At 36.2% G+C, this 23,431-nt stretch overlaps 1 protein-coding gene and 1 long non-coding RNA gene across 3 annotated transcripts; both read right to left on the reverse strand.

Annotated features, from left to right (window-relative positions):
- On the reverse strand, positions 1-19,815 carry LOC125678733 (gamma-aminobutyric acid receptor alpha-like). Its single transcript, XM_048917397.2, has 10 exons — positions 19,770-19,815; positions 18,963-19,057; positions 9,598-9,665; positions 9,291-9,514; positions 7,675-7,757; positions 2,410-2,550; positions 2,094-2,158; positions 1,926-2,013; positions 1,608-1,813; positions 1-1,349 (listed from the first exon to the last, which is right to left on the reverse strand). The coding sequence occupies exons 2-10, from the start codon at positions 19,033-19,035 to the stop codon at positions 1,095-1,097; spliced, it is 1,203 nt and encodes a 400-aa protein (XP_048773354.2). The 5' UTR covers positions 19,036-19,057; positions 19,770-19,815; the 3' UTR covers positions 1-1,094.
- LOC125647735 (uncharacterized) lies at positions 16,036-17,894 on the reverse strand. Of its 2 annotated transcripts, XR_008800252.1 has the most exons (3): positions 17,464-17,894; positions 16,417-16,501; positions 16,036-16,282 (listed from the first exon to the last, which is right to left on the reverse strand). It is a non-coding gene; the product is annotated as an uncharacterized LOC125647735 (long non-coding RNA). The 2 variants fall into 2 exon arrangements; XR_007360082.2 differs by lacking the exon at positions 17,464-17,894 and having other exon boundaries at positions 16,417-17,201.
- Positions 19,816-23,431: the final 3,616 nt, after the last annotated feature.

The following is a 23,431-nucleotide window of genomic DNA, read 5'->3' on the forward strand; positions in this document are numbered from 1 at the left end:
ATTATTTTATTCGTCCTGTCAACAGTACATTTTCAGTAAATTCCGAAAAGTTTTTTCATAAACACACACATTTTGTGCGTACATTGTATATCATATTTCTACGCTGAGTCCAAGATAAACGTATAATAATACCCAACAGATTAGCAAAGTGGTGCTACTGGACATGTGCAATCTGGTATATAGCTTCAGCCTAGCTAGTGGTGCTACGGGACATGTGCAATCTGCTATATAGCTTCAGCCTAGCTAGTGGTGCTACTGGACATGTGCAATCTGCTATATAGCTTCAGTCTAGCTAGTGGTGCTACTGGACATGTGCAATCTGCTATATAGCTTCAGTCTAGCTAGTGGTGCTACTGGACATGTGCAATCTGCTATACATCTTCAACCTAGCTAGTGGTGCTACTGGACATGTACAATCTGTTATATATCTTCAGTCTAGCTAGTGGTGCTACTGGACATGTGCAATCTGCTATATAGCTTCAGCCTAGCTAGTGGTGCTACTGGACATGTACAATCTGTTATATAGCTTCAGTCTAGCTAGTGGTGCTACTGGACATGTGCAATATGTTATATAGCTTCAGTCTAGCTAGTGGTGCTACTGGACATGTGCAATCTGCTATATAGCTTCAGCCTAGCTAGTGGTGCTATTGGACATGTGCAATCTGTTATATAGCTTCAGTCTAGCTAGTGGTGTTACTGGACATGAGCAACCTGCTATATAGCTTCAGCCTAGCTAGTGGTGCTACTGGACATGTGCAATCTGTTATATAGCTTCAGCCTAGCTAGTGGTGCTACTGGACATGTGCAATCTGCTATATAGCTTCAGCCTAGCTAGTATTTTTCAGTAGCCGAAGACAAGGGGATGAACTTCTTAAATATTTTGTGACAGTATTTTGCGTAACTTCATAAATTGAGACTTTCTATACACAGCTTAAAACTACCACCTGCGACTACCAGCTGTAAATGTTAAATCTACATGTTTTCATATATCGCTTGATTCGTTTAGCATCTAAAATCATAATGAGAACAAACGATGCCAGTCTGTAACATTTCTACAAGTCAAAATATCATTTCTACAAGTCAAAAGTGTTATTTCAATATGGTTTCAGTCCAAGATACCAAGCCCAGTAAAAGGCTTGAAAAAGACAGAAGGAAAATGGAAATATGTATCTGGAGAGAATGTCAATACTGCTGACGCTATTTCCTGCCGCGATATCTGTGAATTCTACCATATCGTACCGAAACCGGAAGTTGCCTAAAAAACATTTACAGAATAACAACGGGCATCCGGTTTTCCTTGGTACCCTCGACGGCATGACGTCATTTCCCCTAGCTTCGTTGTCATTTGTCTGAAAATATTATCATTTTACTCAAATTCGTTATAAAATATACATGTATAGAAATGAAACAGCGTTGGTCAGCAAAATACAGATTTATGTAACATTCAAAGGTAATTAACGTCTCCATATGAGTGAAAAATTCTCGAGGGGGACGTTAAACAATATACAATCAATCGTTTGATCTATTACTAAGCATATGTTGTACTCGATATTACTTTTAAAAAGAACCGAAAAAAATTATCACTGAGTAGATCAGAGTGTACCCACTGATTCGTCCTCGTCGTCCGAGCTGCCGCCTTCCTTGGGAAGAATCTTGGTGAAGTAGTTGACGGCGGCGTATTGGACAATGGCGGCCAAATTGTAGAAGATGCAGACGTTCAGGAAGACGTCGAGAGCGGTGGCGTACGGAACTCTGGGTAAGCCATCTCTCTGAATCAGACCCACAGCCGCCGTGGACAAGACGGTCGTCACCCCTGGAGTTTTAAAGAACATAGATTAAGTTTTGTCTTCTGTAAACTAGTGAGAATTAAACACAATTGAAGGTATCAGTATATATCACAATGCTGTAGCTGGTCTCTAACCTACCTAAAAGAACCCTTGCTGGTGCAGCGTCTCGATTAATCCAAAATGAAACCCAAGATAAACAGACGATCAAAGTGCAGGGGATATACGTCTAAGAGAAAAGAAATTTATACAAATTTAGGAGGTTCCGAGTGCTCTGTACGAAGGGAAGCAACTCTGACTTCACCATACCTGTAGCATGAAAAATCCAATATGACGCTTCAGATGAAAATGCACTTCTAGACCCGAGAATGTCCCTACAGAGACATTGAGAAAGTTTGCAAATAGAGGTGATAATTGGTTAAAATTGGAAAAATATATAACACAAGGATGCAAATGATGATGACAAGTGATAGTGGTGGCGGCGCTGATGGTGGTGGTGGAGTTCATATTGTGATGAACTTGATGGTGGTAGTGATTGTGAAGTTGATGGTGGCGGTGAAGTTGTTGATGGTGGTGGTGGAGTTGATGGCGATGTTGTGACGATGGTGATAATGAATCATCATACCAATCAGGTTTGAGTAGGTATTATTCGTAGTCCAAATAGAATCAATGTCAAACTGCGACATGGTGACGTCATCGTAAATATCAACTCCCGATTTGTTGCGCGCCTGCCATCTGTAAATGATTTCTTCCATTGTGTAGCCATCTACAAGTATTTAAAAACATCAAGACATACAAAACAACTCCGAACTGGAGATACCGACCAGAAACCCATTGACCTCAGTGACCTTGACTCTTGACATATCAATAGCAATGTGATCGATGAACCATATATCTTAAAAGTAAGTTACAAGATTATATCTTATCGACCCAAAACGGTTAAACTAAGAATTAATAACTGTTATCTCTTTTTTGTTAACAATTTTGTCTTTCAATGCCCTTGACCTTGTGGTGTGACCTTTGAAAGGGTTTATTGCACACAATCAGATCACAAGTAATGATTGTGTCGAAAATAATCCTCAACTTTAAACAGCAAACAACCCCACCCCCCAACAACAATAACACCAATTACAGTATATTTACTTACACTGGTTGTGATCTTGCTAAAAAAAATGAGAAGATTGCTTGAGATAAATATTACATTATTTAAAATCGGTCGCGGTAGACTAGTGGTTAGTGCGCTTGCGTCATAGTTTCAATCCCCGATCTCTGTGCCGCATCAACCCGAAGATGTTTAACATTGGTAGTGACTGTTCCTTAGCCGAGCGCCCGGCATTTGAAGTGAACGTCAAGGGTCTTTCTACTACAGAGGTGTATTGTCACGGTATGCCTTGACACGATAAATAACCCTCATTGCTACAGCCCTGATAAAGAACCCTCACTGCTACAGCCCTGATAAAGAACCCTCACTGCTACAACCCTGACAAAGAATCCTCACTGCTACAGCCCTGACAAAGAATCTTCACTGCTACGGCCCTGATAAAGAACCCTCATTGCTACAGCCCTGACAAAGAACCCTCACTGCTACAGCCCTGACAAAGAACCTTCACTGCTACGGCCCTGATAAAGAACCCTCACTGCTACAGCCCTGACAAAGAACCTTCACTGCTACGGCCCTGATAAAGAACCCTCACTGCTACAGCCCTGACAAAGAATCTTCACTGCTACGGCCCTGATAAAGAACCCTCACTGCTACAGCCCTGACAAAGAACCCTCACTGCTACAGCCCTGACAAAGAACCTTCACTGCTACGGCCCTGATAAAGAACCCTCACTGCTACAGCCCTGACAAAGAACCTTCACTGCTACGGCCCTGATAAAGAACCCTCACTGCTACAGCCCTGACAAAGAACCCTCACTGCTACGGTCCTGATAAAGAACCCTCACTGCTACAGCCCTGATAAAGAACTCTCACTGCTACAGTCTTGATAAAGAACCCTCACTGCTACAGTCCTGATAAAGAGCCTTCTCTGCTACAGCCCTGATAAAGAACCCTCACTGATACAGCCCTGATAAAGAACCCTCACTGTTACAACCCTGATAAAGAACCCTCACTGCTACAGCCCTGATAAAGAACCTTCACTGCTACAGCCCTGATAAAGAACCCTCACTGTTACAGCCCTGATAAAGAACTCTCACTGCTACAGCCCTGATAAAGAACTCTCACTGCTACAGCCGTGATAAAGAACCCTCACTGTTACAACTCTGATAAAGAACCCTCACTGCTACAGCCCTGATAAAGAACCTTCACCGCTACAGCCCTGAGCACCATGCCTAGGTCAAACATTCAAGCACGTTACCTAAAATGATGACGTCTCTACATGAGTGAAAAATTCTCCGATGGGATGTAAAACAACAAACACCGGAAGAAGAAATAAATAAGCGTTCCACAACTCCCGAAATATCAAACAGAATACTAGTAATCGTCAAGCAAGAAATCGCTAGATAGTTTTTATCACAGTTCTATCAAAACAAAACAACACATCGAAAAATCTTTTAAGAAAATAGGATATGCACATCGTATGATTGTAACCCACTGTGTAAAACGTCATTCACACAAAACGTATAGAGGTTATGGTTTTGACATTCAAAGTTCTGTAACTCCATAATGCGAATCCTCAAAACCTTCACAAGAAGTTAGACCCATGCACTACGTCACATACACGCGAACTATTTGCTATACTATGTCAAACTTCCACCAGAGTTCGTTTGCTCACAAACCAAACTCTTCCACTTAGGCATTATGGGATAGCGATTTCTTAGGCCGCGTATACTGTGACGTCACTGTAGAATGACGAAAAAACATAACGTCAAACGTAACCAACTTTCAAAACAAGAACGTAAACATCAAATTCATTACTTTACACAATAATTTGAACAGAGTATACCTACTTTTTAATGATCTTTTGATCATTTTATGTTTAAAATAAAATCCATACTTTTATATTAATGCTTTTAATATTAATATCTTCAGACTTTTAACTGCGAACTACTTCTTTAGTGTAATTTGTCTGCGTGATAATCGCGGACTCACAATATACAAATCTGTATATTGTGGTGCGTCACATAGGAGAGGTCTATTCGTAGGCACTGTGACGTAATGAGGCCTCGACGGGGAGTTTGATACTATGTCAGTAAACACCGCCGTTGTGTGGGCCACTTGCATCAACCTATGTTGATTTTAAATCAAATAAATATTATGGCTTCGTTTATTTTTGTACACACTAAATTTCGTGGTTCCACCAGAGTACAGTTTTATGGTTGCATATATTCGCGGAAAGATTTGTATATTCTTTCCTTTATTGTATCTTATGCCTCGTTCACACGAATGCGCATTAAATTTTACTTCGCATCAAATTTGATGCGAAGTAAAATAATGCGCATTAAATTAATTCGAATTAAATAGCGTTCACACGGCGGAAATATTTAATGCGAAGTAAACTAATGCGCATTAAATTCGTATGCATAGGGTGCGCGAAATGAATTAAAGAATAGACTATGTTATTGAAAATTATTTTTATAGATATTTTAATGAATATTGTGTAGATACAGAATTCTTTGTTCAAAACGCTATATACATGTAGTATACTACATGTTTACAATTTACATGCTGATCTACACATAAGGAGTTTTGTCGTGTTTATTTATAAGTTCCTAAGAAATTACTTGTAATTTCCTCTGACGACCAGCATTCAATCTAGACAATATATTGTTTCTTCATGGGCCCAATTTTAAAACTTCGAAACGTCTTTTTCACCATTCCGCTGACTACTGTTGTGACGTAATTTTTAATTACTAATACGTATTATAAGTCTACTATGACGTCATATGGTATAAAAAATTAACAATGAGCGGCATATTTGTTTTAAAAAATGAAAAAGAAAATCATATTATCACTATTTTAAAACATTTTTGTCGTATTTAAAAACAATTCCTTCCACATGTATTACTCAGTATGCCTATGCAGAGCACAGATTTACGTCTGACATTATCTAATGACATGCTGTTTATACATGTTTTTAGTGATTATTATCATTTTGCATAGTTTTTCGTACAAAACTAACATTAATATATATAGCTGACCATGGGTATGATGCATGTGACCCAAATTGGCCATTACGCATGCGTCTACATTTATGCCTCGTTCACACGAAGAATTTAATTCGCATTAAACGTAAGTTAATGCGATTTAAATCTGAACCGCGTTCACACGGATATTTTAATGCGCATTAGTTTACTTCGAATTAAAATTGACGTCGCGATTTAATGCGAATTAAATTTACTTCGCATTAGCTCCGTGTGAACGCTAAGCGAAGCTAATTCGCATTAAATGTACACGCATGCGTAATGGCCAATTTGGGTCACATGCATCATACCCATAGTCAACTATATATATTAATGTCAGTTTTGTACGAAAAACTAAGCAAAATGATAATAATCACTAAAAACATGTACAAACAGCATGTCATTTAAAAATAATGTCAGACGTAAATCTGTGCTCTGCATAGGCATACTGAGTAATGCATGTGGAAGGAATTGTTTTTAAATACGACAAAAATGTTTTAAAATAGTGATAATATGATTTTCTTTTTTACATTTTTTAAAACAATATGCCGCTCATTGTTAATTTTTTATACCATATGACGTCATAGTAGACTTATAATACGTATTAGTAATTAAAAATTACGTCACAACAGTAGTCAGCGGAATGGTGAAAAAGACGTTCCGAAGTTTTAAAATTGGGCCCATGACGAAACAATAGATTGTCTAGATTGAATGCTGGTCGTCAGAGGAAATAACAAGTAATTTCTTGGGAACATATAAATAAACACGACAAAACTCCTTATGTATAGATCAGCATGTAAATTGTAAACATGTAGTATACTACATGTATATAGCGTTTTGAACAAAGAATTCTGTATCTACACAATATTCATTAAAATATCTATAAAAATAAATTTCAATAACATAGACTATTCTTTAATTTATTTCGCGCACCCTTTAATAGATAATATGCATGTACGAATTTAATGCGCATTAGTTTACTTCGCATCAAATATTACCGCCGTGTGAACGCTATTTAATTCGAATTAATTTAATGCGCATTATTTTACTTCGCATCAAATTTGATGCGAAGTAAAATTTAATGCTCATCCGTGTGAACGAGGCATATATTCGAATTAGCTTCGCTTAGCGTTCACACGGAGCTAATGCGAAGTAAATTTAATTCGCATTAAATCGCGACGTCAATTTTAATTCGAAGTAAACTAATGCGCATTAAAATATCCGTGTGAACGCGGTTCAGATTTAATTCGCATTAACTTACGTTTAATGCGAATTAAATTCTTCGTGTGAACGAGGCATAAATGTTCATTTTATCTAGTGCGCTTCCTATCCACTGGTTGCGGTAGCTCAGTGGAAGAGATTTTGCTTCGCAGCCGAAAGGACTTGACTTCGAGCTCCACTCGTGCCATGGCTCCTTCGCCAAATTCTCGTTCAACGCATGCGACCTGTTGACGACTTTGTTATACTGGTATTTTAGAAGTGACTCTGATAACTTTGGTATATGCATACTTACAGTCACACTTGAGTGACTCATGATTTTGGTATATGTGTACACGTACTTACAATCACGCTTGAGTGACTGATAATTTTGGTATATGTATACTTACAGTCACACTTGAGTAATTCTGATAATTTTGGTATTATGTATACTTACAGTCACACTTGAGTGACTCTGATAATTTTGGTATGTATACTTACAGTCACACTTGAGTGACTCTGATAATTTCGGTATATGTATACTTACAGTCACACTTGAGTGTACTTACAGCCTCCTAACAACAGTGGGCAGACTGGAGAGTCCATTGGATAGTCCAGGAGATTCATCGGACATTTGGCATTGATGGTTAATCTAAAGAATGTTATTGTTCAATGTAAAAAGAACGGTAAGCTCTGCTGGAGCAGAAAAAAGAACATACATGTATATACTATATATTTTACTTTTGTAATAATACATGTAATAAAACGAACAGTTATCTGCTGTAACCGCTATGGTTAACACTATTAGTAATGCATCATCGTCAAGTTTAATCATTGTAAAACAGGAAGCACATACTATTACAATATTTAATTAAACTAGCTAATTACAATAGAAAACAAGAGGTCCATGGGCCACATCGCTCACCTGAGTCACCTTGGTCCATATCAGAAGACTTTCCATATATATTTGCATGCAAAACCGTAGTCCCTATTATGGCCCCAACCTACCCCTGGAGGCCATGGTTTTTTGCAAACTTGAATCTACACTATGCCAGAAAGAAAGCTTTCATGTAAATGTGAACTTCTTTGGCCCAATGGTTCTTGAGAAGAAGATTTTTAAAGATTTTTCCTATATATTTGTATGTAAAACTTTGAACCCCCCCCCCCCCTTGTGGCCCCATCCTACCCCCACGGGCATGATTTGAACAAACTTGAATCTGCACTATGTCAGAAAGCTTTCATGTAGATATAAGCTTTTCTTGAGAAGATTTTTAAAGATTTTCCCTATATATTTGTATGTAAAACTTTGATCCCCTATTGTGGCCCCATCCTACCCCCAGGGGGCCATGATTTGAACAAACTTAATTCTGCACTATGTTAGGAAGCTTTCATGTAAATATCAGCTTTTCTGGCTCAGTGGTTCTTGGTAAGAATATTTTTAAAGATTGTCCCTATATATTTGTATGTTAAACTTTGATTCCTATTGTGGCCCCATCCGACTCCCGGGGCCAGGATTTTAACAAACTTGAATCTGCATTATGTCAGAGAGCTTTCTTGTAAATCTCAGCTTTTATGGCTCAGTGGTTCTTGAGAAGAAGATTTTAAAAGATTTTTCCTATATATTTGTATGTAAAACTTTGATCCCCTATTGTGGCCCCATCCCACCCCCGGGGACCAGGAGTTTAACAATTTGGAATTTACACTACCTAATAAAGCTTATCTATAAATTTCATCTTTTCTGGCCCATTGGTTCTTGAGAAGAAGATTTTTTAATGACCCTACTCTATTTTTACCTTTTCTTGATTATCTCCCCTTGGAAGGTGGCCTGGCCCTTTATTTTAACAATTTAGAATTCCCTTTACCTAAGGATGCTTTGTGCCAACTTTGGTTGAAATTGGCCCAGTGGTTTTTGAGAAGAAGTAAAAAATGTCAAAAGTTTACAGACGGACAGACGGACGGACGCCGGAATACGGGTGATCAGAAAAGCTCACTTGAGCTTTTAGCTCAGGTGAGCTAAAAATTAATTTCGTAGGATCAGATTTTTCGTGGTTTTAGATGGGAAACATGTTGGATTTATAATTGCTTAGATTAGAAGTTGCCATCCTTCGAATTAGTATACTTTGAATTTGTATCCGTACCACGAAAATAAAACCCCGCGAAAAATGAGTTTACGTGAAGTCCTTGCCTCCGCGACATGTAAATGCTGCCGTCTTTTCGTATTCTAACAAATACATTCGGGACTGTAATGTTGGGCTGGACAGACAAACGGCCATTCAGGAAATAGGTGTTGGGTTTCCAGATGTCCTTGAGGAAGGTGTTACTTAGGGTGACCTCTGTGACGTTAGGAAGGTCAAATTTCAGGCGCTCGTCGTGCCAGCTCTGTCGCAGATAGCACTGAAGCAAGTACGTCTACAAAAGGTTGGAGAAAAGTGAGAGACTGTCCTATATTTACATAAAACAAAACAAAAATTCCACAGACCACGTGAACACACCATTTCTGATTCTGTGATGGGACCGATACTCCTCACCAGCATGTTGGTTTTTATGACCAGCGGTTCCCCTGTAATGGGATATTAAATCAATGTATCAAGAACCAGCTAAACAAATAATACATAAAGCCTCGGTATATATCTTTTTTACTGTGTGATTTACCCAGTATTCATCATTTCCTGATGCGGCATTCGATGCCATGGATAAATGTATATCCTTTACTAAATACATGTAAACAGGGCCGTAAATTACATGGAGGCGGAGGAGGCAGCTGCCTCCTCCAACTTTTGAGACAAAAAAAATTAAAATTTAAAGTTCATTAGAATTTATGTTGTTTCCAATAACTAAGAACATGATACCTCCCTTAAAAAGCATTCCAAATCTTTCTTTTAGAATGAGTTAGTCAAGTAACATCTTAGAAGGCCCTAGAATCAAGGATTTTGCACGAAACGTGTTCAGTGTGCACAAAATGTGCTCAGCGTCTGGGCCCCCAGACCCCCGCCTAATTTCCTGCCTCCTCCAAATTGAAGGTTAATTTACGGCCCTGGTAAATTGATTATTTTGACCAGGACGTATCATGCAATACAGTGTATTGTTTCAAAATTTTATTTAAAATGAACAAACAGATGAGCAGACAAATGAAGACCTTTCATTCCTGTCCAAACTTTATGGTCATTCCCCTGATTAAAAAGACTCATATCAGCACTAAATCCCGCGCCACACGATGTACCATTGATTGGATTTTGTGGGGTTTGTAGTTGATGAGATCAAACGGAAGGCTAGCTAGGATTCTCGGAGTCTCCGTGCACACAGATTATTGACGACCATCGAATGGAAAGCGGTCAGACGATAGCGTCACATCCTACTTGTACTTTGTTGTTTTGGGATACATTTGTAGTCGGAAAAAATTGTAGTTTTTGTGCTACTCATCTAGGTAATTGTTCTTTTCTTTTTTTTTTTTAAATGATATCCACTTTAAAATGTATGTATGGTTACAATAGCAGACTTAGTAAAACAAGCATTGATTTCATCAAATCACGCGATCTATATGTATGATTACAAGTCTACAATAAATTTGGTAAATTCGCCACCCCAAACTTTCAAAAACCCTTCGTAAGATATACATGTACATCAAAAAGATGTGAAGTCCAGCTTTTAAAATAACCTGTTGAAAATGCACGGCAGTTCGTTGTAAATTTAAGTAAATTAATCAATTTACTGTTACATATATCTACCAATATATCAAACATGGAAATTTAAAGTCACCTTGATATTTTAGAAAATATGATCCTTAGAAGAAAAATATCACTTACTGCTAGGTTTGTATATACATGAAAGGTAAAGATAACGAACAGCGATCAATCTCATAACTCCTATATGCAATAAAAAAAAATAGAGAGTTGGGCAAACACATACCCCTGGACACACCTGAAGTGGAATCAGGTGTCTAGGAGGAGTAAACATCCCCTGCCGACCGGTCATACCCGCCGTGAGCCCTATATCTAGATCAGGTAAACGGAGCTATCCGTAGTCAAAATCAGTGTTGCAAGAACGACCTAACAATCGGTATAAAACACGTCAGACAGCATTTGACCCAATGATAGGTTGTATTATAGATTACTGATTTTTTTTTTTTTTACTAGAATTTAATGTGAGTGTTATAAATGCAGAATCATTATGCTGCCTATGGAATTGGACCTAATCGAATTGTGGTAAGGAATCGTGAGAAATGAGATTATAGATTCACAACGTCCTCTACCATCAGGATCTCAAAAAGTACGAAAATCGGCGCCGGCGAATGCAGACATGGCTTTATAATTTGATGCCATTCTCCATGAGCATACAGTGTCGAGTGTATAACGAGTTTAGTCATTCATCTTCACTTTTCCCCTCCGTATCTTACGACAAAATTGATTGAATTTCATCGTGTTTAATTGGCGTTAAGGGGAGGAATATAGCAGATTATACCCAATAGAGCGGAGGGGGGGGGGGGGGGAGTGAGTTGGAGAATAAATTAACAGGCCCCAGCAGAGAATGCAGTAATAAAACAAACGGACGGGGAGAGGATTTCTAAAATTCACGGGCAAAATTAAATTTTATATATATATATATATATATATATATACGTTAATTTTTTTTTTTAAATTCTAAATCTTGTCCTGACCTTTTTTTTTCATATCAGGAGCCTATTAGTAATTAAAACATACAATTTGGTCACATCAAGTTTGACCTAAAAGACCATATTGTCGTATACCACGGTTCTGAGACCACTGCTCGACTGAAAGTGCCCCGGAGTTCCCCGACAAAGACTTGAGTTGTAATTAGCTTGAATAGATATCGTAAGTTAAAGAAGTAGTAAAGCTCATTTTGTTGAGAGAAAAAAATGCCATCCCAAATATCTTATTGCTTTTTAATATCATAAAAAAAAGAATGAGATCTATCATTTTTTAAATGATTACATGTGCGTTAAAATTTACATCAGGAGCCAACTTATACAGCAGATTGAATGTTTTTCCAGGAAGCAAACATTCAGGGGATGTAATTTAAAATTATAATTGTTTTAAATTTGGAAATAAATGCAGATAAATGAATAAAATTGTTATTACTTACAGAAAATTACTTGTTTGCGTCGTACTAATTTTAGTTTTTAAAAATATTTTAAACAAAACGACTTTTACTTTTAAGGCGGCATTATTCAAATATTTTGTTTTTTCTGTGGCGTCCACAAATAAATCGACACTTGATTTCTAATTCTAATATTTTGACTGTGTAATTTGAGGAAAGGTCATATCTTGATATAAAGTAATGAAAGGATAAAAACATCTTTCGAATTTTGATCATTCAAAAATACGCCATATATACCTTTAAGGTATGCATCAAAAAACGTCTAAGGTAAAAATACACGTTAATTACAGAGTATGGTCTTACCGTATATCTAAAAACTGGCGTAGTATTTTCTACATATATACTAACCCAGTCTCCAACCGCCTGCAACATATCGGTATCACGTGTTATATGTAAAAATGTTTGTCTGAATCTAGTAATTTTTATATTTACCCAAACTCCTTGCACTGTCACCATACTTTTTTCTTGTTGATAATATTTTCACTTCATTTGTTATATAATTTATCTCATGATATTCGGTTAACTTGTACCTTTATAAAAGGAGAAGGCTTATATAGACTCAGCCTGCTGTCTTAATCCTTACTATGTTTTATACATAATAATATACATATATGTACTGGTTGAATTCAAATGCTTGTCTTCATTTCGTGAACAAAATAAAAACCAGAGGCCCATGGACCACAATGCTCACCTGAGTCACTTGGTCTGGATTTCCCGGAAACAACTTAAGTCTAATCTGAAATTTTAATTGTGTTAAGAATGCACGTATGAATTGAAAAAAAAAATCTGCTTTAAACAAAACTTTTACTGGTTTATTTAACCTATGTAAACAAAAACATGGCACGAGCCTTGTTTACATAACAAGGGCTTGTGACCTCTGTATCTCCCATGTACCTTGACTACTGGAATTCGAAGTTTTGCTGATCATTAGTAATACCTTCTAAACATTAAAAATCAAAAAATAAAATGTGAAAATTTTCAGCTCAAATCGTGTCCATGTTCCTTTAAGACAAGCTCCGACCTTATAAACTTAAAACAAGCTCACTTTTGATCCCAGTTTCACTATTATAGAAGTCAAGATCCGAGCCTATGCAACTAAAGACAAGCTCCGAACCTATAAACCTTAAGACAAGCTCACTTTTGGTCCAAGTCTCACTATTATAGAAAGAACGTATAAGAAACAAATGAGACTTCGATCAAAAGTGAGCTCGTTTAAGTTGTTTAGCCCTGAAGACTAATCTGAGCTTATTAGTGTACTTGCACTCTTTGTGACGAGGCATGATATACCCGGTAGTATTCTGAGGTGAAATTTGGTCCGTAAGAACCGTGTCAGTTTCACTTTGGTGATATAGCAAGACTTTTGTCGTAAGAACACACTTAGGAACATACACGCGTGCCATTTTAAAATGTTTATGATGGTTTTAAGGTAGAGATTGATAGGTTGATGCTAAAAAAATTAACCATTGAATTTTTTTTATTTTGATATATGTTTATGATGAAGCTTCGATATAAAACATAATAAAAAATCAATGTAGGTAATCGACCTTGTTTTTGAGAAATATGGCGATTTTAATAACACCTTCCTTAGTCCTTGTAAAGCGTAAAATGTGAAGAAAAATAAGTAGAGAGCAATATACAAATAGAGCTGTAACATTTTTATTGTAAAAAGGATCATAACTTGTCATATATGGTTCCAAACAACCTTTCACATAATTGTATATTACACATCAATTTCAAGTTCAGCAATCATTATTAACATGCAACAACATTACTTCAACAGAGCTACATTGGCTAATTACCTTAAAACAGTGCACAATATTTGGACACAGGGTCATACCTTTGCTTAAGCTGCAAAAATATTACCCATCAAATTTCTTATTTTATTTCATTAAGTGGTCAGTCTATTAGTAAGTAAAATATATGAAAAAAATTATACACCATAATGGGGTTCAATATGGAACTAGCAAAAAATTCCTAACCCCACCCCCTTTTTACAAACTACACATTTTCGTAAGAAAAAGGGTTATTAAAAGATGTTGTAAACAATCCATCAAAAACAGCTTGCTGAAATTCGAAGATTCTTTGTAATACCTTTTTTAAATTAATAAATATAATACAGAAAGTATGTATTTCAAATTTTAGCTTATATTTTGTTGTAGTTCTCGTTGTTGACCTTTGTGCACTTACACTCAGAATATAGATTTATCATATGTCATCATATTTGATGATTAATATCAAGAGTTTTCCCAAATAAAAATCCCCACAAAAAATTGAAATACAATTTATATTTGTTAAAACAAATGTCTCCATTACAACCCAACCCCTTTAATATACTACATGGTATGGAGGAGAAAGAATGAGCAGGAACATAGACGTCATGAATTGCACTCGGCGCATTGAGAAGAAAGATTCAGCCAGCAGAGATAAACTACTGATCTTTTTCTAACTTAAAACGTTTAAGCATTCCCAAATTACCTCTTTGAAAATTGAACACGACAATAAGGTTTCTATAAGCTATTTCAGGGGCGGATCAGGAATTGAAGTTGGGGTGGGGGGGGGTGCAACTGTATGAGGCAGGGGTCTTGGGGCCACCTTGAAGGGGGGGGGGGATTCCCCAGGAACTCCTGGATTTTGCAGATTTTATAGGGCTTAAAATATGTCTCCTATGTAGTCATTTTTATTATTTTCTGTCATTTCTAATAAGGTGAAATTAATAAAATAACGCAAATTTTAAGGGTTTTTGGAAAAAATAGCAGTTCTCCCACTAAAAGTAATTCAATAAATCAAAAGATTTTGTCAGACATTTATTTCTCTGAGAGTGGAGGAAATTATGGCTTCTTTTATTGTAGATATTTCTCTAAACAAGAGACCACGATTTACTTTAAACTTGAAAATTTTAGGGGGGCTCGCGCCGGTTGCCCCCCCCCCCTCCCCACCCCTTATATCCGCCAATGCATTTATGTATGTGCTCTTGCAATTGACCTTTTTGCACTCACAATGATTGCATTAATACTTAGTTATTTTTCATACATTTTTTTTTTATAATAACGAGACACGATTACCTATTATAAGAAATTGATATGATTATACAGCATAATGCACCAAATATGTTTAAATAGGCCTAACAACTTTATATTTAATATCAATGGAAAGATTTCCACCCAATCAACCCATGGATTGATTGATTGTATCTTGTTTAACGTCTCTCTCGAGAATTTTTTACTCATATGGAGACGTTACCAAGACCGGTGAACGGCTTTAAATTTAGGCCTTTGCTCGGCGCTTACGGCCATTGAGCAGTGAGGGTTCTTTAACGTGCCACATCTACTGTGACACTGGGCATCCGTTTTGAAGGTCATCTCCGAGGACCAGTGACATTCATACCTGATGCTGAGAGTTTGGCAATGGAACTGTCACTACCTGTTTCAACAACTCAGGTCTGTCGCGGCCGGGATTCGAATCCTGGCCTTCCGCATGCGGGGCGAACGCTCTAACCTCTAGACCACCACCGCGGCTCGACCCATTGATCTCAAGGCTCATATCAGCTATCTTGCTCTCACAAATATATATGTCTCTTCATAAGTTTATGAGTCCTACTTGTAGTCTCACACTGAAACAAAAACTCGCTTGGATAACTTAGAATGCATGCATATTGCATTCACAGTATATATGCACTGTGTGTGTAAGGGGGGTGGGGGTAGAAAATGAGAAATTTAAACACATTGATTAAAGTTATAAAATTGGTGTTTTATTTTCATTTAGAAATGTTTACTGAATTTGATATATCAAAAACTTAGAATAATCAACAATGACACTTCCTCTATATTTATTCAATATTATTGTCTTAAAAAAGACATGTAATACATGAGTACATGTACTTGTTTTCCATTAAATTCACACTTTAGAATAGTATGTTGCACAATATATCCATTGTTCTGGGCTCACAAATACATTATTGATTCTATCCAAGTTCCACATTTTGCAGAAGTTCTTGAATTTTCTCTGTAACCTGTAAAGTTGTGGGGTCCAGGGGATATGACATCATCAATGTAAATGAAGTACCTGTTATAAAAAATATATTCTGTATATTCAGATATTGAAAAAAAGATGAATATCTAATATACTAAGAATTGTCTTTATAAATGTCTGGTGTTAAAATGAAAAATTCTATCTTACTAAGATAGAAAATATTGTACCTTTCTTGGTGATTTTCATGGCAAATTGCTGTTGAAGTTGTTGGCTGGAAGCCCATTTCAACTTGCACTGGTCCTTAGGATGATGCTTAGAAAAAAATCATCATAATTGATATTTGCACAGTCAGTATTAATCATTAATTATACTGTGTCAGACAATGTCAATTTTAAAATTGTGTGTCTCAATGCATGTTCAGTGAACTTTAAAATGCTGATATATTGAAAATTACACACATAACATGTATTTTATTATGTTAATTTTTAAAATCTTGTCTGAAATCAGTATTACATATGTAACACTACATGTATGTTAAATGTGTGCAGTGCAGCAATGTGAACTCTTGCAGTAGTAGTACATCTGCATGATTGTTATTTATTTCATATTGTTATAGTTACCTTCTATTTAAACTGTACATACGGTATTACCCTCCCACCCCCGGGTCCTTAATGAGGTGAATAAACATCATAATTATCATATTACAATATGAGATGACAGATATGTTTTCATAAACTGCCAGTTCATTCTAATAATATCAAAACAAGTCAACTCTAGATTTATCAGACCTGTCTCCTTTACGGAGTGTGGGTCAAGAGAAGGACATACATATCTTATTTTCATACAAGACATTTATTTGCCTATGAGGGAGGCTTGTGATTTTACAAATATTTTAAATAAAGTTTTGTAGACCTACATGCTTGTATGAAACATGAAACCCCAGATTTGAAATATCTCTTAGGTCAATGAAATTTCAAGATACTATAAGTACTATCATTTATAACAAATAGAATTTTAGTGCAACACTCCCCCCCCCCCCCCTTAAACTTGTGAGAGCCCTATTTTTTTTCAAATCTGGCATATACATGACATCCATTTACAATTACATGCACATGTAGGAGTTATATTTTGGGCACATATGGAATACATAAATGCACAAAAAATGAAACAGCTCCAAGTTGTGCGTTTATAGATGTTATTATAAAATCGCGTTGTGAAATAGCAGAGGAAAAGTGGGTTGAATACAAATTCAATTTGCCATTTTTTTCACTTACCAAACGAAATTATGATTTCGTTGTCCACGTTGAATGCATCCATCGAATTCCTCTTCTCAGAAGAAACTTTGTTTAAACTCTCAATGACTACATAAACAGTATTGAAACTCACGCTACATCAACAACTTTGTTTATGTAGCGCAGCTATGCATGGTGGTGAATTTCGTGAGGTAAAAAGTGCCATTCTGCACGGACGAAACATTTAGTCCACTATTATTACATTGACGTATTCCTAATCTAAACTATGGCCAAATTTCTCTATCTTTCGTCGAGACGACCCTCTCAATCATCGATTCAGTCACAGCAACAACTTGTACTTTCGGAACCCCTTTTTGTTTTTCAACTACTCTATGGAGATGTACGGAATTCCGAAAAATAATTTCACGTGAAAATACACGATTTTTACTGATCACGTGGTTGCTATCGGTCTCTACCTTAATGCAGGTCATACAGTATCAGATGCAGATATTTAGTAGCTCTGCAGTTAGCTGCAGAACTGTAGCTCTCTGAAAAATTATTTTGACATAACAGAGAGCTACAGAGCCACCCCTTATAAAAACCTTCGATTTACGGCGCACAAAAAGCTGCGCACGGTTGAGGCTTTATATCGTTGTATTCTTGAGTTACTGTCTCATAAATTTAATATCAAAAAATTCTTAACATATTTTCCTATTATACTTGTGTCTAAACATACCTTCAAATATTCATTAAAGCCCCACACGACCTGAAAACTCCCAGCTTCAAATGATTTTGTTTGTTGACGTAGCCATGTTAGGTAGCCGGGTCAGTTCGTACCCTGTTGTTGTTGGTATATATTCATAAAATTCGTTATATGTTATGTATTCGCTCTTCATTTATTATCAATACGAATAATTTATAGAAATTAAAAAAATAAAGTTTTTCTAAAGGTAAAATAAGCTCTTGATTCATGAAAATGCTACTAAAGTCCTTAACACTCGTGTGGCAGGGATGGAGACCGAACCAGACTAATGAAAGCCGCATTGCCGTGAGTTTAGCTATTTGAATAATTATTATTTAAAGGCACTGGGATGATATATTATTTAGAATATTTAGCTAAAATATTTGTGGGGATATTAGTTCACATCTAGACGTTATTGTGCAAGTATGGAAATTAACCAGGATTCGAATTGACCGGCTACCTAACATGGCTACGTCAACAAACAAAATCGTTTGAAGCTGGAAGTTTTCAGGTCGTGTGGGGCTTTAATGAATATTTGAAGGTATGTTTGGACACAAGTATAGTAGGAAAATATGTTAAGAATTTTTTGATATTAAATTTATGAGACAGTAACTCAAGAATACAACGATACAAGGCCTCAACCGTGCGCAGCTTTTTGTGCGCCGTAAATCGAAGGTTTTTATAAGGGCCCCTTAAAGGGGTGGCTCTGTAGCTCTCTGTTATGTCAAAATAATTTTTCAGAGAGCTACAGTTCTGCAGCTACTCTGCAGTCTGATAAATATTCAAAACCATGAATTACTTCCAACGCCAGGACGCACAGACTTGTCATATTTCTGTAGCAGACTGTCCAACAACGTGGTAACCTTCTTCATAATGGTGTAATCATCTGAAAAACTGTCAAACGTACAGCAGACGTAATAAACCAAAATAACCTGAATAAAATCTTATGTTTACGACAACTGGTGGGAACTGAATGTCGGTGTTCGATGACAGTTTTATCATAAAGGTGACATAAGATTTGAAATGTTTTGGCATAGTTTCTAGATCGGGGTCCTTTTGCACAGAAAAAAACCCCACCCAACAAACTAACAGTTATATATGAACAAGCCAAAAAATCTATGTACATGTATGATATTATTGGACAAAGATATCAACTCAGCCCGTTTGATAGAATTATACGCATGTGAAATATGGGAATATGAAAATCTGAATGTATATAGAACGTATACACTTATTTTATCTAAAAAGCATTCATGATCTATGGTGAAGTGGGCCGTATCCCTATGTATATCAGCTAGGATGATTTCTTACATGTTCTAGGCAAAACTATTCTAGAGACCCCAAAGTAAAAATGCTGTTTAAACATACGGCTAATGAAAACGTTAAAAATGCATGGCTTGAGTGTATGCAAAGCATATTAAATACATGTATAATGCAATTTCGTGCATGTCCTGTTCGATTATTAGCGAGAGTGTGCGCTCAATCCAATCAATTTATTGAATAAATATTGTTTTAACCGGGGGTGGTTAAAATATAGTGTCATAGACCCACACAGTATCATAATACTGGAACTTGTTCTAAATTCATAAAAGTGCTTAAATTTTACCAGTCTATCCGAACGACCTGTAAATATTGATCAAACACTGTCTCTCTTCGCCAAGTTCTAAGGAAACCATTGGATAAAAACTGAAAGATTTAAATCCGTCAATTTGAATTGGCAAATTGACAGTTCGTCCGTCAGGTTGCACGTTTCTTTATCGTCAGTGACGAATCGCGGATAATTACCAATTCAAGATAACGAATTACAGGTACTAATCTAAAACAGTAAATCATTGATTCCAATTAGAAACCCGAGATAATCGCTTACCTCTATAAGCATCCAATTACCAACCCGAGATGATGAGGTTTAACAATTCGATATCATAGATCAGCAAATCAAAGTAACGAATTATTTATTTAGATACTAACCAAAATTAGAGATAATGAATTACAAATGCACGGAATATTCAATTTCTGTCAGGTCTTGATAATGCTTATCAAATGTTTTATAGATAACAGAGCCATTGCCCGTCTTACAGATGTGATGCTTCATTCATAATGTGGTATGTTAATGAACGGATATTTTTCAACAATATTATACTAAATTCATTAAAAAGTGATTTATATTTCTGCTTTTAAACAAAACAAAAATTTACTTGCCAGACACTGAATAAGACGAACATCCATACTTTCACCACATCCATCTTTTCTCAATTTCAGTAAGGCCTATCGTGAAGTGTAGTCGCTACTAGATTAGGATGCTTGTCGCTGAACGCGATAATAGTGATTGCCTTATTAGTTTCAAACTGAGCTCTCACGCACAAAGAAGCGATACGGGGCCAGTCAGCGGAAGATACTGAAATCATTTGGATGTTCGCTTCCATAAATTGCTTTTTGCTAAATTGGCTATTTGTAGGAAGATCGGCCATATCTGTGGTTTAATGGATTGTTCATAAATCATTTTATTCCTATAGCTTGCTTTTTCATACTTTATCACTTGTTCACAAGCAAAAGTATATTACATTTTGAACAATACAGGTATGTGACTATTCTCTTTGAACAAGTGGTTAAAACATGTGGTAAAATACGCCTCAGCTATTGTATGTGGTTCAATAGCTAAGTTACTTGTGATTGATATGTTCAATCTATATTCATCTTGTGTATTGTATGCAGCATGTGTGATATCACTGATGAATTCATTAGCATTTGGGTGGTGTCATAGACTATCCATCTGCGTACGTCACATATAAAATCCACAATAACATACAAAATATCAATATTTCCATCAAAGATATATCCCTTAGATTTATTGTAATAGCTACATTTGTTCCTGAAGTGGTATAAAATGTTGTCCCTATTCAATTCATTTATTGGCATCACCATGTTGGTATACAGTCAAAATAACAAAACAATGGCAGATAGCAAAAAGAAAAGAAGAGGAGAGAATAATTATGACACAATGACTATAGCATGTAAGACATGTTCATACGGTTCTTTAGAGTCCATGAATTTGTTTTCTCTGCATAAAGCATCTATCTAAATAGTTACACAAACGTTTTGTAATATCATAATGTTTCCTCTCATTATCGGTACAAATGGATATTTCACGTCTGAATTAATTGTCAAACAGCGCCTTCTCATGCCATTATCTGCAACATATCATAATTTAACAAGAGTACCGCTTTACATATGGTGTTTTTCCTTTAAGCCATGATTTGTAGAAATTTGCTTCAGGTAGTATCAGCCATTATCAGGCTGTGACACACTAGTACTTTCTTTGCATAATATGAATAAAGGGTCTTATTTTAAAACTGTGACAGGAGGTAGATAGACAAACCAGGAGTTCTGTGTGTAAAATATTTCTCCAAATTTGACCAAGTTCAACAACCTGTAAATATTCAAAATGTCAAAGAAAGTTAAAAATTGTTGAGAATCAAAATCCTTGCATTATGTACATCTTCAAGTAATTTATAAATACCCTAGCTTCTAAACTGTGAGAGGACTTAAAAGGACAAATCATGTCCTTTATTTAATATAATATTTCCTCAAAATGAACTAAGTTCAACAACCTGTAATTTTCTTCAAATTTGACGAAAATCAAAATCCTTACCACATGCACACCTTCCATACCTATACAAATACTCTGTAAAATAAGAAGGTCCTGACTTGAAATCTGTGGGAGGAGTTCACCGAAAACATCATGTACTATCTATACAATATTTCCTCAAAACTGACTAAGTTTAACAACCTGTAATTTTCTTCAAATTTGACGAAAATCAAAACCCTTCCCACATGCACAGCTTCCATACCTATACAAATACTCTGTAAAATAAGAAGGTCCTGACTTGAAATCTGTGGAAGGAGTTCACCGAAAACATCATGTACTATCTATACAATATTTCCTTAAAACTGACTAAGTTCAACAACCTGTAATAATCTTAAAAGTTCAAGAAAATAAAAATCCTTGCCACATGCACATCTTCCATACACATAAAAATACTCTGTAAAATAATAAGACTGTGGAAGGAAAAACAGGCAAGCCATGTACTCTCTATGTAATAATTCCTCAAAATTGACGATGTTCAACAACCTGTAATTTTTTTTTTTAAATTGAAGAAAATCAAAATCCTTGCCACGTGCACATCTTCAATATCCATACAAACACTTTATAAAACAAAATGGTTCTCACTTGAAAATTGTGGGAGGAGTTCACCGGACAAACTATGTACCCTTCATAAAACAATAATTTTCAAATAAAGGGGCAACCTCCTTCAAAACAGGTCAAAATGGATCAAAATTGCAACATGATCTAGAGTGATCCACAAAGAAGCTACATAGCTAGTTTCAGCTTGATATGTGACAGAGAAATGAAATTAGAAACAGAAAACCCCGGACGGACGGACGTATATCGCTGTACCATAAAACGTCCCGTCTAAAGACGGGCATATAAAAACACAAGATATTATGTTATATACGAGGACTGTTCGATATGTAATGTGTATTGTACAATAGTGAAATGAACATTACATTCCTTAAAAGTATTCTCCGCGGTTTGAAATACATAATTTCAATTTCTGAATCCATTTCTGAAATGCGTCACGGTACGCCTCTGAGGCACTGACTGATGGCTGAGCCAAGGGCTTGTCGGGAGTTGTAACGACGACCAGATAAGATTTTTTTAAGTTTTAGAAAAAGGAAAAAGTCGCATTGGGCTAGATCTGGAGGGTATGGTGGGTGTGGCAAGACGGTAACCTTCTCCGACTTCAAAAATTGCTTCACAAGCTCAGATGTTTGTGATGGAGCATTATCTTGAAGTAGACGAACATGCCTAAATTCTTACACAGGGCGTCATTTATGATAATATTTCTTGGGCTTTTTTAGTATAATATCTCGGTAATACCGACCTGTAACACCTTTGCCCTTCGGCACGGGAATTCGTACGGCTATACCAACACATGAGAAGAATATGTAATAAAGAACCTTCTTTGTGCTTATGGTTCTTTTGGCAACTACAGGCCTTCTACCGTGTTTAGTTAGCCATATTTTGTTTCCAATTTTTCTTATTGGTTCGAAATAGTGAACCCATGTTTCGTCACCAGTAACAATGTTTGCAAATTGTCTTTAATTGAATTTGGGAAACATTTTGAGCAATTGCTTCGCGGTTTGTACTCGTACCCGTTTTTGGTTATCTGTCAATATATGCGGTATCCATCCGGCAGAAATATTTCG

This window comes from Ostrea edulis, chromosome 2 (genome assembly GCF_947568905.1).
Source record: "Ostrea edulis chromosome 2, xbOstEdul1.1, whole genome shotgun sequence".
Lineage (NCBI taxonomy): Eukaryota > Metazoa > Mollusca > Bivalvia > Ostreida > Ostreidae > Ostrea > Ostrea edulis.

What these genes read in the sequence shown, in the direction of transcription:
- LOC125678733 (XM_048917397.2), bottom strand. Translation starts at nt 19,035, where the DNA reads ATGAAGAAGGTTACCACGTTGTTGGACAGTCTGCTACAGAAATATGAC. An exon ending in CCCACTGTTGTTAGGAGGCT is followed by an intron (nt 2,551 to 7,674) that starts GTAAGTACACTC and finishes AAATACTTGTAG; the next exon opens with ATGGCTACACAATGGAAGAA. An exon ending in TACCTACTCAAACCTGATTG is followed by an intron (nt 2,159 to 2,409) that starts GTATGATGATTC and finishes ATGTCTCTGTAG; the next exon opens with GGACATTCTCGGGTCTAGAA.